We start from the raw sequence: 14,285 nt of genomic DNA on the forward strand, positions 1-14,285 counted from the left end.
CTGGTGGTTCAAGCCCACCAGCCACTCCTTGGAAGGAAGGTTGAGCAATCCTACTTCCGTAGTGATACTGCCTCGGAAACCCAAGGAGCGGTCGCTATGAGTCGGGTTTGACTCGAAGGCACATAACAACAACAACAACAACAACTGAGTGGTACTTATGTAAGCGTATACAACTGTCAAAAATCATTAAGTGGAGAATAATCCAAATTATGCCTTTTCTTCTCCATTAATTAGTGAAAGAAATATACAACATTTAGTGTAACCAAGGCCTTTTCTCCTAAGAATTATTTTCTCATAATCCTCAGATAATTTCTGCCATTATAAAAGATTATAAATTCACAGTTTAGAAGGATGAAGGTATTTTTTACATATCAGTTGGGACTAACATATGTACTTCTCTTTCACTTTGCCATTAAATCTTAACTTTTTTCCATGCTGTGCAATGGCTATGCATTGTCTTCTTGCATATGTAACTCTGATTTTTTATTTCAGGTATTTCCCAGAAATGAAATAGTAGAATCACAAGGGTATGTGAAGAGGCTGATTTACCTTTCTAAACCATCCTATAATTAGCTATCATTTCATAAACCAAAACCCACTGCCATCGAGTCGATTCTAACTCATGATGACCTTACAGGACAGAGTAGAACTGTCTCATAGGGTTTCCAAGGCTGTAAATCTTTTTATCTCATCTTTTTACCATAGAGCAGCTGGAAGGTTCAAACTGTCAACCTTTTGCTTGGTAGCTGAGTGCTTTAATGACTGTGCCACCAGAGCTCCTTTTATAAACTAAATAGTCTATAAAACATTTGAATCAAGACAGTGCTTCTATCAGATATGTGGGCAGAAGACTAAGATGCATGTATTTATTATACAGATTTTATTATTATCAATTCAGTTTTGTTAACAGTGTTGCCATAGATAGATCAAGTGAAACTTTTTTTTTTTTTAAATACTCAACAACTTTAACATATAAATGAAAATTTGAATGGCAGGGTGATTTCCAAAAGAAGGGTATTGGGTTTATTTTGTTTCCCTTTTGTGCCCCCTGTATCTAGCACAGTGTCTAATAAACCCCAACCAAACCCACTTCCATCATGTCAATTCCAACTCATAGTAACCTTATAGGACAGTATAGAACTGCCTCACAGGTTTTCCAAGGCTGTAAATCTTTACAGAAGCAGACTGGCAAATCTTTCTCCCACAGAGCGGCTGAGCTAGTGGGTTCTAATTGCTAACTTTTCAGTTAGCAGTTGAGTGCATAACCAATGCATAACCAGGGCTCCCCTTAGCACATAATAGGCACTTAAGAAAGATTGACAGCAATGGGCATTATTTTATATTTTATAATTATTACATATAAATATTAAAAAAAAAAAAAAAAAAAACTTCACTGCTATCGAGTTGGTCCTGACTCATACCAACCCCTCCTTGGGTTTTCGAGGCACTATCTCTGTGGAAGCAGATTGTCCAATCTTCCTTCCAAGGAGTGGCTGGTGGATTTGAACCATCAAATGCCTTAGGCACTACGCCATCAAAGATACCCCTTAAATAGTAAAGCGTACCGAAAATGGCAAGTTTTACCAAATGTATCCAAAATAATGTTTTCTCCTCCCCCACTTCTTTCCCTACTGAATAATTCAGTCCTGAAGTCATTAGGTGTGGCAGAGCAAGGCAGGCACCTGGTGCCAGGGGAGCCAGGGGGCCAGGGAAGCAAGGATGGCTCTAAGTGGGCAGTCAGAGATCAAGTAGGGCAAGAAAGACATTCTCCATTTGGAGATGGGCCACCATGAAAATTCAGGGCACCCATGTTGGAGGGTGCCCATGCCTGGAATAGGGATATTAGAGTCTACATAGGGTAAGGAAGGCCATCTATACAAGGAGGAGAGGGTGACAGTGGAAATGGGAGATTGGTCACATTGACTAAATAAAAATAAGTACTAGGGATAATGGGAGATCAATTTCTCACTGCTGGAGAAAAGGAGCTACAAATATAGGAAGGAAGAAAACTAGAATGACTGCTGTAAATTAGATCTATCAGTATAAACTCTGGGTTTTCCATAGACAGACATAGAAAGATATAGATGCAAATGTGTGCACATGCACACAGAGAAAGAGAGAGAGACAGACAGACAGACAATGCCTAACTCCCAAAGGTAGTGAGCACTCCGATGCCCAGATATTAGTTTCAAAACACTATTCTTTAAAAAAAAAAAAAAAAAAAACTATTCTTAACTAACTGCAACCAGTATTTCTTGGTGAAATGACTGATTCCAGGGCCAAGGAAGCAAGGAGGTGCCCAAAAATGATCAAGATATGTAAAAAGGGCAAAGAAGCCAGTTTGAAGAGGTTTTCAATGTCCAAATCAAAGACAAACTTGAGTTTCAAAATCAATAAGGAGAAACAGATTATAACCTATTAAAATAAAAAATAAAAATTAATTAAAACTTTATTAAGAAATGGGATGTTTACACAATCTGAAAGCATCACTCCACAAAATTCTTATTAATCAGAAGCTTTAAAGTGGGAAGCCTGACAGACATCTCCTTCATCAAGTAATCAAAGTGAACAGAGGGGAATTATGGTCACTAGGTAGGATGCAATGAGAAGAGTCTGACACCTCTGTAAGATCCTTGCCAAAGATAAGTACCTTGACATAATCATGAGGAAACATCAATTTCAGGAATGTTCCACAAAATAAATGTCAAAGTCACGAAAGTTAAGGAAAAGCTGAGGAAGTATGCCAGACTGAAGGAGACCAGAGAGATATGACAACTAAAGGCAGTATGTGATTCTGCACTGGATCCTTCCCTATAACGAACATTATTAGGACAATTTGTAAAAGCTGAATGGGGTCTGAGAATGTGATGGCTAATTTCTTGATTTTGATGGCTTCACTGTGGTTACCTATCCAAGAGGAATGTCCTTTTTTTTGGGGTAGGAAATATATACTAATGTGTTCTAAAGGGCATCAGGTTAGCAACATATTCTTCAAATGGTTCATAAAAAAAAATTCTTTGTATTTTATTTCCAACTTTTTTGTAAGTTTGTGGCTGTTCAAGACTTAAGAAAAAAAATTTTTTTAAATAATAATGATAATAAATGCCCACCTAGGACTTTTCGGGAACCCAGCCAATAACCTCTGTGATATGCAAATACAGAAGGTGCCCAGCTAGACGATCTGTTGTATGTAGTCTTTGACTTGCAATTCTGGTCAAATGAACTTAAAAAGAGCTTGTGTGTGTGTGTGTCCCACTTCATCAACCTGGCACAGAACCTCTCAAGTGCCCATGGTACCTGATATTCAGGGCCTGATGCCCAACTGTGAAGCTTCCTTGAAGGTAGCTGAGGTTCTGGCATCTTTCGGACGACACGGGACATGCCTACTGCTTCACCCCAGTCTTTTCCTTCCTCTTGGGTACGCTTGATATCAGCACTGTCCGCAGAGCTCATTGACAACTGCCGTTGCCTTCTGGGATCCCAATTGTTCCTAGGACAAATCACATTTGGTGTTAGTTTGCCCAGTGAGCCCAAGAAAGATCTGATCTTACTGGTTAGAGGTCCTTGGGAATCCCAAGGTCAGCTTTCTATATACGTATTTCCTTCATCATACTAGACACCCTTATGGGTGAGCAGACATGCCCAGAATACCAAAATTCAGCTCTAGGTAGGATACTTAACCTCCTAATTTATGCAAAGAGGTGCCTAGTAAATAAAGAACTTCAGAGAAAAACGAAATCAGGTATGGAGTTCTGCTAAGATGGAGGAACAGGCAGACAAGCAATACAGACAGACCCTCTTCAACAAAGAAAAGAAAGAACAAATGAAAGAGATACAGAAGATAATCCTGGAGCCCTGAGCTTTGAAAGGAACTATACAGAACTGGATTAGGCACTGACTAGTGGAAAAACCTGAATGAAAACAGGGAGTACAGAGATGGTTGGAGCTGCGGACTGTTAGCTACTCTGATGGGACCAACAGTCTGAATATTTCCAAGGGGGGTTGAGACTTGAGAATTGACCTAAAGATCAGTCCTGGTCACCAGGGATGCAGGGAACGACCGCGCTGGTGGTCCTATGACTAGGAAGGGAAACAGCAAGGAGGGAGACAACCTAAGCTGTTGACTTTCCACTGTCTGGAGGGCGCAGCCATTTTGACTGTTTACACACGGTAGCCATTTTGGATATTTAAAGTGACTGAGGGTGCAGCCATTTTGAATCTTTATAAGTGGCAACCATTTTGAATTTTAAAGTGACAGCATTCTCATTCAGATTCCAGGGACCTAAGAAGAGGCTCTGTTTGCCAAGGTTGGCAAGGATATACGAAAAGCTGACAACAGGAAAGGAGACAGGTGGTAAGTGTATAACTGCTGTCAACTAGTAAATAGAGGAGCACAGTACAGTACCCCACTTGCGTAGATAACATACAAACAAAACGAAAATTGTGGGCAAGTCATTACAACATACAATCACCAAGTAAATATAAACACAAAAACGTCACAATGCCTTGGAGACAACAGAGTGTCACAATCCACACAACAAAGCAAGATAAAGCAGGAGAAACAAGGAACCAGTATACAGACCCAGAATATATCCCTGAGAAAAAAGCAGCATTGGAACTCCCTGATAAGGAATACAAAAGAATTATATTTAGGTATCTTCAAAGAATTGAGAGGCAGATCAAGGAAAACACTGACAAAATTGAGGAACACACAAAGAAAACCTTACAACAATTTCGAAAGACAATACAAGAACAAAATGACAAAATAAAAAGTTAGAAATGATACAAAATCTACGCACAGAAATCCAAAAGAGTAATACTAAGTTTTCAGAAATAGGTAAGACATTGAATGGGCAAAGAAGCAGAACTGAATCAATGGAAGACAGAATTAGGGAGATTGAAGGCAAATGCCTGGACACTTCTTTGGAAAGGGATAAATCAGAAAAAGATTAAAACAAAATGAAGAAAGCCTAAGTTTCATGTGGGATACCATCAAAAGGAATAACTTACGTGTCATCAGAATTCCAGAACAGGAAGAGAAAAATAAAACCACAGAGAAAATTGTCAAAGATTTGATGGAAAAGAATTTTCCTGTTATGATGAAAGATGAGAATATATCCATTCAGGAAGTCCAACGAACCTCAAACAGGACAGACCCCAAAAGAAAATCACCAAGACATAGCATCATCAAACTCACCAAAACCAAAGACAAAGAAAGAATCATGAGAACAGCATGGGAAAAACAAAAAGTTACCTAACAAGGGGCAACCAGTAAGACCAAGCTTGGATTTCTTTGCAGAAACCATGCAGGCGAGAAGACAATGGGATGGTATATCTAAAACCTTGAAAGAGAAAAATTTCCAACCAAGAATTATGTATCCAGCAAAACTGTCCCTCAAATATAATGGTGAAATTAGGACATTTCCAGATAAGCAGAAATTAAGGGAATTTTTTAAAACCAGACCAACCTTACAAGAGATGCCCTTTGGACAGAGAAGCAACAACAGCCAACAACAACTGACCTTTAACACACATGATGATATAATACAGAAACCAATACAGCTATGGAAGTATCCAAAGTAAATAAATCTACAAGATTGTAAACAGGGAACCAGAGACATCAATTGACAAATGAGGACAACTACAAACCAAAAAGAAGGAAAAAACTGTGTCATTACAGAACTTCTAGAGGGTAGGGAAGTCAAGACAACTACAAGATAGAATGGAGACTGCTCTAAACTTGGGATGAAAACTATAAATCACAGGGTAACCTCAAAGAAAAATGATAAACCTTCACATCCAAATAAAAAAGAGGACCAGCACAAATATTTAGCAAATACTAAAACAATAGCAACGAAGTGATAACACGATTCATAAACAAAATGAGCTCAGCATAAAGAAGTATATGGAACAAAGAAATCGACACCACGAAAAAGCACATAACAAAAATAACAGCAACAAATTCCTATTTGCCGATAATTACATATCTGGCAAGGGACTTATCTCTAAGATTTATAGAAAAATCCAATGCCTCAACACCAAAGGAATTAACAATCTAATTGAAAAATGGGCAGAAGACATGGATAGACACTTCACCAAGGAGGATATTCAGGTGGCCAGCTAATACATGAAGAGATGCTCATAATCACTGGCCATCAGAGATGCAAATTAAAACAACGAGATACCCTCTCACCCCAGCACTGATGGCAAGGTTCAACGCGATAGAAAATAACAAATGCTGGCAGGGATGTGGAGAGACTGGGACTCACACACTGCTGGTGGGACTGTGAAGGGATATAACCACTGTGGAAAGCAATATGGTGATTCCTTAGAAAGCTGCAATGGGAGATACCATTTGACCCAGCAATCCCATTACTAGGTATATATCCTAGAGAGGTGAGAGCCAGGACAGGAACAGATATATGCACACTCATGTTCATTGCAGCACTATTTATAATAGCAAAAAGATGGAAACAACTTACGTGCCAATTGGCAGAAGAATGAATGACCAAACTATGGTGCATACACATAACAGAATGCTGTGCAGTACTAAAGAATAATGCAGAGTCTGCAAAACACCGCATAATATGGATGATCTTGGAGGACATTATGCTCAGTAAAATAAGTCAATCGCAGAAGGACAAATATAGTATTAGTTCGTGGTTGTGGAGGGTAAAGGAAAGGTTTATATATGGAGGGAAACTTTGTTGGTTGCCAGGGATGGGAGGGGGAGTGAACACTGCAAAAAAAAGAAAAGGAAAAAGCATTGACCCATGTCACTTTAGTTTTGTGTATTTCACTATACATAAATTATATTTCAATAAAGTGCATTAAAATAAAAGAAAAATAAATCAGGTATGGCTAGTGTGTGTGCATGTGTGTATGTCCCTTGCACACAAGTATGAAGAAATGGAAGAAAGATGAGACAAGGTAGATGAGGAAATCACAGAAAGGGCATCACCTGCTAATGCCTTACTTGACTCTGTGAGAAGAGAGAGATCATATGAAGGTTCCTGATCCATCAGGGAAGATCTATGTTTAGTGGAGGTAACTAAGGCACAGTGTGAAGGATAGGATGAAAGAAAGGAGATGAGCTGGCAAACCACTGAATGGTCATGAAAGGATACTGGTCTCAGACAAAAAGCAGGAAGGGATGGAATCAGGGGAAATTCCAGGAACGAATCATGTAGGAGGACACAGAGATATCAAAAGCAGTGGTGGTGGTGGGGGGGGCGGTGTTCAGGGGAAGCAGGTTTGGGATAGAGGTTGTTTGTTGTTGTTGTTGTTGTTGTTATTTGCCATCGAGTCGGCCCCGACTCATAGTGACCCCTCCTTGGGTTTCCAAGGCATTTCTTATTGCCTCTTTGCAGAATGTGAGTTGTTGTTGTTATTTGCCATCGAGTCGGCCCCGACTCATAGTGACCCCTCCTTGGGTTTCCAAGGCATTTATCACTACGGAAGTAGGAATGCCCAACCTTCCTTCTGAGAGAGGTTGTTTGGACACTCTAAATTTGATATGTACTTGGTCATAGACAGTGTTAAAGTTGGGTTCAAAGTCCATGTTTCAATCAATTTTGAATATTTGATTTACATCAACTGAAAAAGACAAAGAATAAAGTATCCTACTGTTTCAGATTTTATGCCTTGCCTTTGATTTAAATTCTTGTTTGTACCTCTTTCTGAGCTTAGTGTTCCAATAAATGACCCACAGAGATTTCGTAAGTACATCCAAAGTTTTGGGTGAAAAGAAATAGCATCAAAATAAATTACACAAGCCTCAATTAGTTAATTTTTTGTGTAGCATCAGAGAACAATGGCAGAAGATTGTTTTGTGCTCTCTCCAGAAAAGGAACACTTACTTTCAGAGCTTTGAATCAAAAGAGGAAATCACAATGAGAAAGACTTGTGGACTTGACTATATAAACGTTCAGTTATTGAAAATAAACAAACAGAAAAACATTTGCGACAAATAACAGAGCATTATCATCTAAATAATTAAAATAATCATATTTTAAAGGAAAACATAGAGAGTCCAACAGAAAAATGTATAAATGAAATAGACAATTTCACACAAAGGACATTCATATGTCCCAGTACTCAAAATAAATGCAAATTAAACTGTAAAGAAACCAAGCCTATTGCCATCAACTCACAGCAAAACATACAGGACAGAACAGAACTGCCCCATAGTGTTTCCAAGGCTGAAAGTCTTTATGGAAGCAAATTGCCTCAACTTTCTCCCGCAGAGTAGCTGGTGGGTTAGAACCACCAATTCTTTGGTTAGTAGCCAAATGCTTTACCCACTATGCGGCCAAAGCTCTAAGCAACTGTAGGAACTGTTTAAAAAGTAGTAGTCAATGCTACCGAAATTATGATAAAAACTAGAGGGGTGATAGAACAACAATGTATTTTCCAAAAATCTTATGAGTCAAACCAGCCTAATAACATGACTGGGGGAATAAAAATTGAATGTAGTCAAAAAAGTTTGATAAATATGACCTGTTCTGCTTACTGCTTTTCTCTTCTCCCCTAAAGATTCTCAATATATTTTAGTGTATTCAAGGTTGTGAGACATCTTGAAATAAACAAAGAAACTGAGCCCAGGTTGGTTTTCCAAACTCACTTGGGCACAGAACTCTTTTTGTGCATGACATCCATAGATAACCTGTTAAGCAAATGGTCTTCATGACACACTCTGGGAAATACTGGCACAGGGGTTATGATCGCTAGCTTAGGAATCAGACCTATCTATATGGATATAAACCCTGGCTCCATCTCTTAACAGCTGTCCTCAAGAGCTGTCATTCTTCATCTGCAAAACGGAAATAGTATCTGTACCTTGAGAGGTTGCTGGGTAACTATGAAATGCAGTTGGCACAGTGAGCAGCACATGGCAACACCAATAAGCCCCGAGGCATATACATGCTGCTCACGTCGGGTTACACTGGCATGACACAGCAGCCTGGACTGGGATCCTTACCACTTTGGTCTGCCATCCTTCACAACTTCCTCCTCCTCTTCATCATCGCTGAACTTCAATTTCTCAGAATAGTCCACTTCCTCATGAAGGCCTGCAACAGGAGGTGGGCCCAAGAAAAATGAGAAAAAAACGAGAATTTCAGCAGTGTGAGAGCACCACGGGCAGCTATGTGGAGTCAAAGATTATGCCAACCCAACCAAGGAGTAAGTCAAACTACGCAGCTGCCATCACCAGGAAAACACTGCAGATAAAAGTGAAGGGCAGTTCTGGTTACAGATTAATCCTCTTGGAGATAAATTTGAAATCTAGACAAAATATTTTAAAAAGTGTATTTGAAGGCACAGGAGAGTGAGCAAGAATAGGAAGAAACTGAGTAGGAGTCAACCCTTATAACAGACAAACTTTCCCAGTGAGATCCGTACAGACATTTCTCCAAAGATGATATACAAATGGCTAAGAAGCACATGAAAAGATGCTTGGCATCATTAGTCATTAGGGAAGTACAATAAGGCAAGAAAAAACAGGCATATAAATTGAAAAGGAAGACATAAAACATCCCTATTTACAAACAACATGATGGCTTATGTAGGAAATCCTACAGAATCAACAAAAATTACTAAAAGTAATGAGTGTGTCTAGCAAATTGTCTCACACAAGGTCAATACAAGGAATCAACTGTATTTTTACAGAACAACATTAAATATAATGAAATTTTAAAAAACCAGTTCCATGTCTAATAGCATTAAAAAAAAAAAAAGTTTAGAATAAATTTCACAAGATATTTAAGACCTCTACATTGAAACATTGCTGACAGAAATTAAAGAAGACCTAAATAAAGAGATTCACCAGGTTTCTGAATTAAAAGATTGAAAACTAAGGTGTCGTTTAATAACAAAAACACAAACAGTAAAAGACAAAATAAATAAATAGGATCTCATAAAAATTAAAACCTTTTGCTTATCAAATGACTTTAACCAAAAAAGTGAAAACCTAAGCTACTGATGACTGGGAAAATATCTTCAAAAATCATGTATCTGATAAGAATCTAATAACCAAAATATATATAAAAACGTCAACAACTTAAGAGTAAGACATATAACCCAATCATAAAATGGACAAAAGACTTGAACAGACATTTCACTGAACACATGAAAAGATCCTCTGTATCATCAGCCATCCAACCAAAACCACACTCACTGCCATCAAGTCGGGTCCCACTCATAGTGACCCCTCCTTGCGTTTCTGAGGCGGTATCACTACGGAAGTAGATTGCCCAACCTTCCTTCCGGGGAGGGTTAGCAGTCATATGGCTTAGGCACTATACCACCAGATGCAAATCAAAACCACTTTTCATTCTCACTAGGACAACTAAGTTTAAACACATCTACATACAAAGAAAACAACAAAAGTTGGTGGTGAGGATATGGGGAAACTGAACCCTTACCCACTGCTGGTAGAAACTCAAAATGGTATAGCCATTGTGGAAAACAGCATGTGGGAGTCCTCAAAAAAATAAAAACAGAACTCTCACATGACCCAGCAATTCCATTCCTAGGTATATACCCAGAAGAACTGAAAGTACAGACTCTAACAGAGATTTTTTGTTACACCAATGTTCATTACAGTACTATTCACAATCACCAACAAGTGGAAACAACCTAAATGCTTATCAACAGATGACTAGATAAACAAAATGTGGTACATACACACCATGAAATACTATTCAGCTAGTTGTGTTGCTGCTGTTGTTGTTATGTGCCGTCAAGTCGGACCTGACTCATAGCGACCCCCTTCTTGGGTTTCCGAGTCAGTATCACTACGGAAGTAGATTGCCCCATCTTCCTTCCAAGGAGTGGCTGGTGGGTTTGAACTGCTAGCCTTCTGGTTAGCAGTCAAGTGCTTTAGGCACTACGCTACCAGAGTTCCCATTCAGCTAATAGGAGAAATGAAGTCTTAATACATACTATAATATGTATAATATGGATGGTGCTGGAAGACATTATGCAGAGTGAAATAAAAAAGCACAAATATTGTATGACCTCACTTATATAAAAAGACGAAAAAAAGACAAACGTATAGAGAACTAAGTTTATTAGTGGTTTCCAAGGACTGGAAAGAAGGGGATGGGGGAGTTAGTTATAAGAGTGATAGAAATTAAAGGTAGAGTTATACTGCTGATTATTGTAACGGCTGTCAGTAAGCTGCATACCTGTAAAAAGTTTAATTGGCAGAAGTTTATATGAGAGGTACATTTACAACAACAAAGGAATAGCTGTTGAGGCTGATTACGTACAAACAAAAACTTCATGAGATTTGGTTTTCCTTGGTTTCAAGATTTAGGGTCATAGTTTGATGGGACATATTAGCTGCTTGGTGTAATTAACACATTTAGTGCTTCTATTCTACCTCCTAGTTTGTCCTGGGGTCTTAAAAGCTTGTAAGCAACCATCCAAAGCACCATAATCAGTCTCTATTCACCTGGAACAACAGAGGAGGGAGGAAACTCAGGAACAGAAGGAGGATATGGAACATGTGGCTAACTGTCTCCATAAACAACTACCTCCTTTGCCATGAGACCAGAAGAACTGGATAGTGCCCAGCTACCATTACTGAACATTTTAATCAAAGATTCAATAGAAGAATCCTGATCAAAAAGAGAGACTTGCAGAACAGAATGTCAAATGCTCATGGACTCCAGACTTTCTGGACCCATGGGGAGTGGACGAACCCCTGAAGCTACTGTCCTGAGATAATCTTTAAATCTAAAACCAAAATTATCCCCTGAAGTTTTAAAATCAAACAGTACTTTAGCTTAACAAGTAAAAACTGTCCATCTTGAGCTGTATGCTCTTTTAAAAACTCTCTCCACAGGATCAAACTGACCATACCAACTGGAAAGATTAGATAGGAACCTGACAAGGGCAGTGAGTTAATGTTCATGGGGGAGGAACAACACAGAAGAGGAGCGTGAAACTGGCTGCACATCTTGAAGAATGTAATTAATGTTCCTGAATTGCACATGTAGAGGGAGGTGAATTGGTGTATGTTTTGCTGTTTTCCAACAACAAAATACACTACACACACTTCCATCCAAAATGCCTACAAGCACTTTTGTTCTGGTTACCTGGTGCTGTTCTGACAGGAATATATACCACAAATGGGATGGCCTTAGCAAACAGGAGTTTATTCTTACAATTTGGAGGCTGTAAGTCCAAGTTCAAAGTGCCAGACTCTAGGGGCTGGGTGAAAGCCCCTCAGCCTTGGGCTTCAGCTCTGCCTCCAGCTCCCAGCCCACTGAAGTTAGAGGCTTTTCTTCACTCAGACAACTGCTGGCTGTTGAGGCTGCCAAGCCCAAGGTTAACAAGTAAAAAGGCACAGTCCTGATGTTACCGAACCACATGGTAGGCCATTAATGCAAGTCCATTTTAAATCCCTCGGTCGGCAGAGCATGGCAAGCTGATGAACAATGACACAACTACATGCAGGGTCCAAGCATGCCATAAGCTAGAGACTATCTCCAGGGCTTCTCCTTATAGATGGGAAGCAGACCACATCCCAAAGCTGCTTGTGGTAGATCCCATCATGGAGTTGATTGCCAGTCTCATCATGGGGAATAACTGCCACCAGCTGCCCAGCCACTCAACCAGGCCCAGTCAAGTTGACACAAAAACATAACCACCACAACTTTGAAAGTAGTAACAAGTTTGTTTTAAATGTATATATAAATGCAAACAATTTTGAATTATCAAAACAATTTTTGAAAAGAGTACTGCCTTAAATTTAAGACTTACTATACAACTACAGGAGCTCTGGTGGCGTAGGACCTAAGGCATTTGACTGCTAACCAGAAGGCTGGCAGTTCAAACCCACTTGTCACTCCTCAAAAGGAAGGTTGGGCAATCTACTTCTGTGGTGATACTGCCTTGGAAACCCAAGGAGGGGTCTCTATGAGTCAAACCTGACTCGACAACAGTGATTTTTTTTTTTTAATATACCTACAGTGTGGTATTACGATAAGGATGAACAAATAGATCAATAGAACAGGGTCCAGAAATAAACCCACATTTACACAGTAAATGATTTTTGGCAAAGGTGTCAAAGCAATTCCATAGGGAAAGAAAAGTCCTAACAAATGGAATGGAACTGGATATCTGTATATGAAAAATAAAATAAAAAGAACTATAGCCTCTATCTCACAATATACACAAAAATTCAACATTGACCACAGACCTATGAAATGTCAGGGAATATCTTCACCACTGGGGGGAGTAGAGATTTTTTAGGTAGGACCCGAAACTATTGACCTTACAAATTCGTAAGTTACACTTCATATTAAAATTTTCTAGTCATCACAAAAATGAATAGGCAAGCCACACAATGGAAAAAATCTTTGTGAGGATATTGAGTGACTAGATTCTTACACGTTGTTGGCACAACCACTTTGGTAAAAATTTGGATCCTTCTTATAAACTTAAATCAAAAGTCCCAGGGTGGTGCAGATGGTCTGCAGTCAGCTAGTAACCCTGAGGTTGCCTGTTAGAACCCACCCAGGGTTACCGTGGAAGACCCATGCATGGCAAGCAGCTTCCATGAAGATTATAGTCAACCCAACTCCAAAACCTACAGAGTCTCTCCAAATGAATACATAAAACTGAATCATAATCATACACCCACCCTTTGGCCCAGTAATTCCTTATTCATAATGTGAGAATGGACAAATAATTATAGTATACTGATACAACAAAACATATCTCAGAAATTAAAAGGAACTACTGATTTGACTTGATGGCAATTGGTCTGTGGTTTACTGATACATTTAACAGCAAGGAATCTCAAAATCATTATGATGAGCAACAGAACTTGAGCACAAAGAATCATGAACACTGTATGACTCCACTCATAGGAAGTTCTATAACAGGCAAAACTTAGTATCTATGGTGAAAATATTAATAAGACTCTTGAGCAGGGTGGCAGGAAGGGAGGAAGACTGAGAAGGACTGGAGTGAGGCAATGGTTCTGTATCTTGACAGAGGTCAGGGTCACACAAGAGTATTCATTTGTCAAAACTGTACAATTAAGATGTGTCTTTCAATGTATAGATAATCTGAAAACAAAAAGAATAGACACTTCACCAAGGACGATATTCAAGCGGCCAACAAACACATGAAGAAATGCTCATGATCATTAGCTATTGTTGTTGTTGTTATATGCCGTCGAGTCAGCCCTGACTCATAGCGACCCCTCCTTGGGTTTCTGAGGCAGTATCACTACAGAAGTAGGATTGCCCAACCTTACTTCTGAGGAG

The 14,285-nt window shown here is 39.1% G+C and overlaps 1 protein-coding gene across 1 annotated transcript in view; it reads right to left on the reverse strand.

Annotated features, from left to right (window-relative positions):
- PRRC2B (proline rich coiled-coil 2B) overlaps positions 1 to 14,285 on the reverse strand; it is a 68,164-nt gene that overhangs the window by 36,038 nt on the left and 17,841 nt on the right. Inside the window, exons 9-10 of the mRNA XM_007944214.2 lie at positions 8,981 to 9,071; positions 3,298 to 3,490 (exon numbers count right to left, since the gene is read on the reverse strand). Of these exons, the coding sequence (XP_007942405.1) occupies positions 3,298 to 3,490; positions 8,981 to 9,071 (284 nt within the window). The remainder of the gene's footprint in view (positions 1 to 3,297; positions 3,491 to 8,980; positions 9,072 to 14,285) is intronic.

This window comes from Orycteropus afer, unplaced genomic scaffold (genome assembly GCF_000298275.1).
Source record: "Orycteropus afer afer isolate SDZICR_OR568_19922 unplaced genomic scaffold, OryAfe1.0 scaffold00123, whole genome shotgun sequence".
Classification (NCBI taxonomy): Eukaryota; Metazoa; Chordata; class Mammalia; order Tubulidentata; family Orycteropodidae; genus Orycteropus; species Orycteropus afer.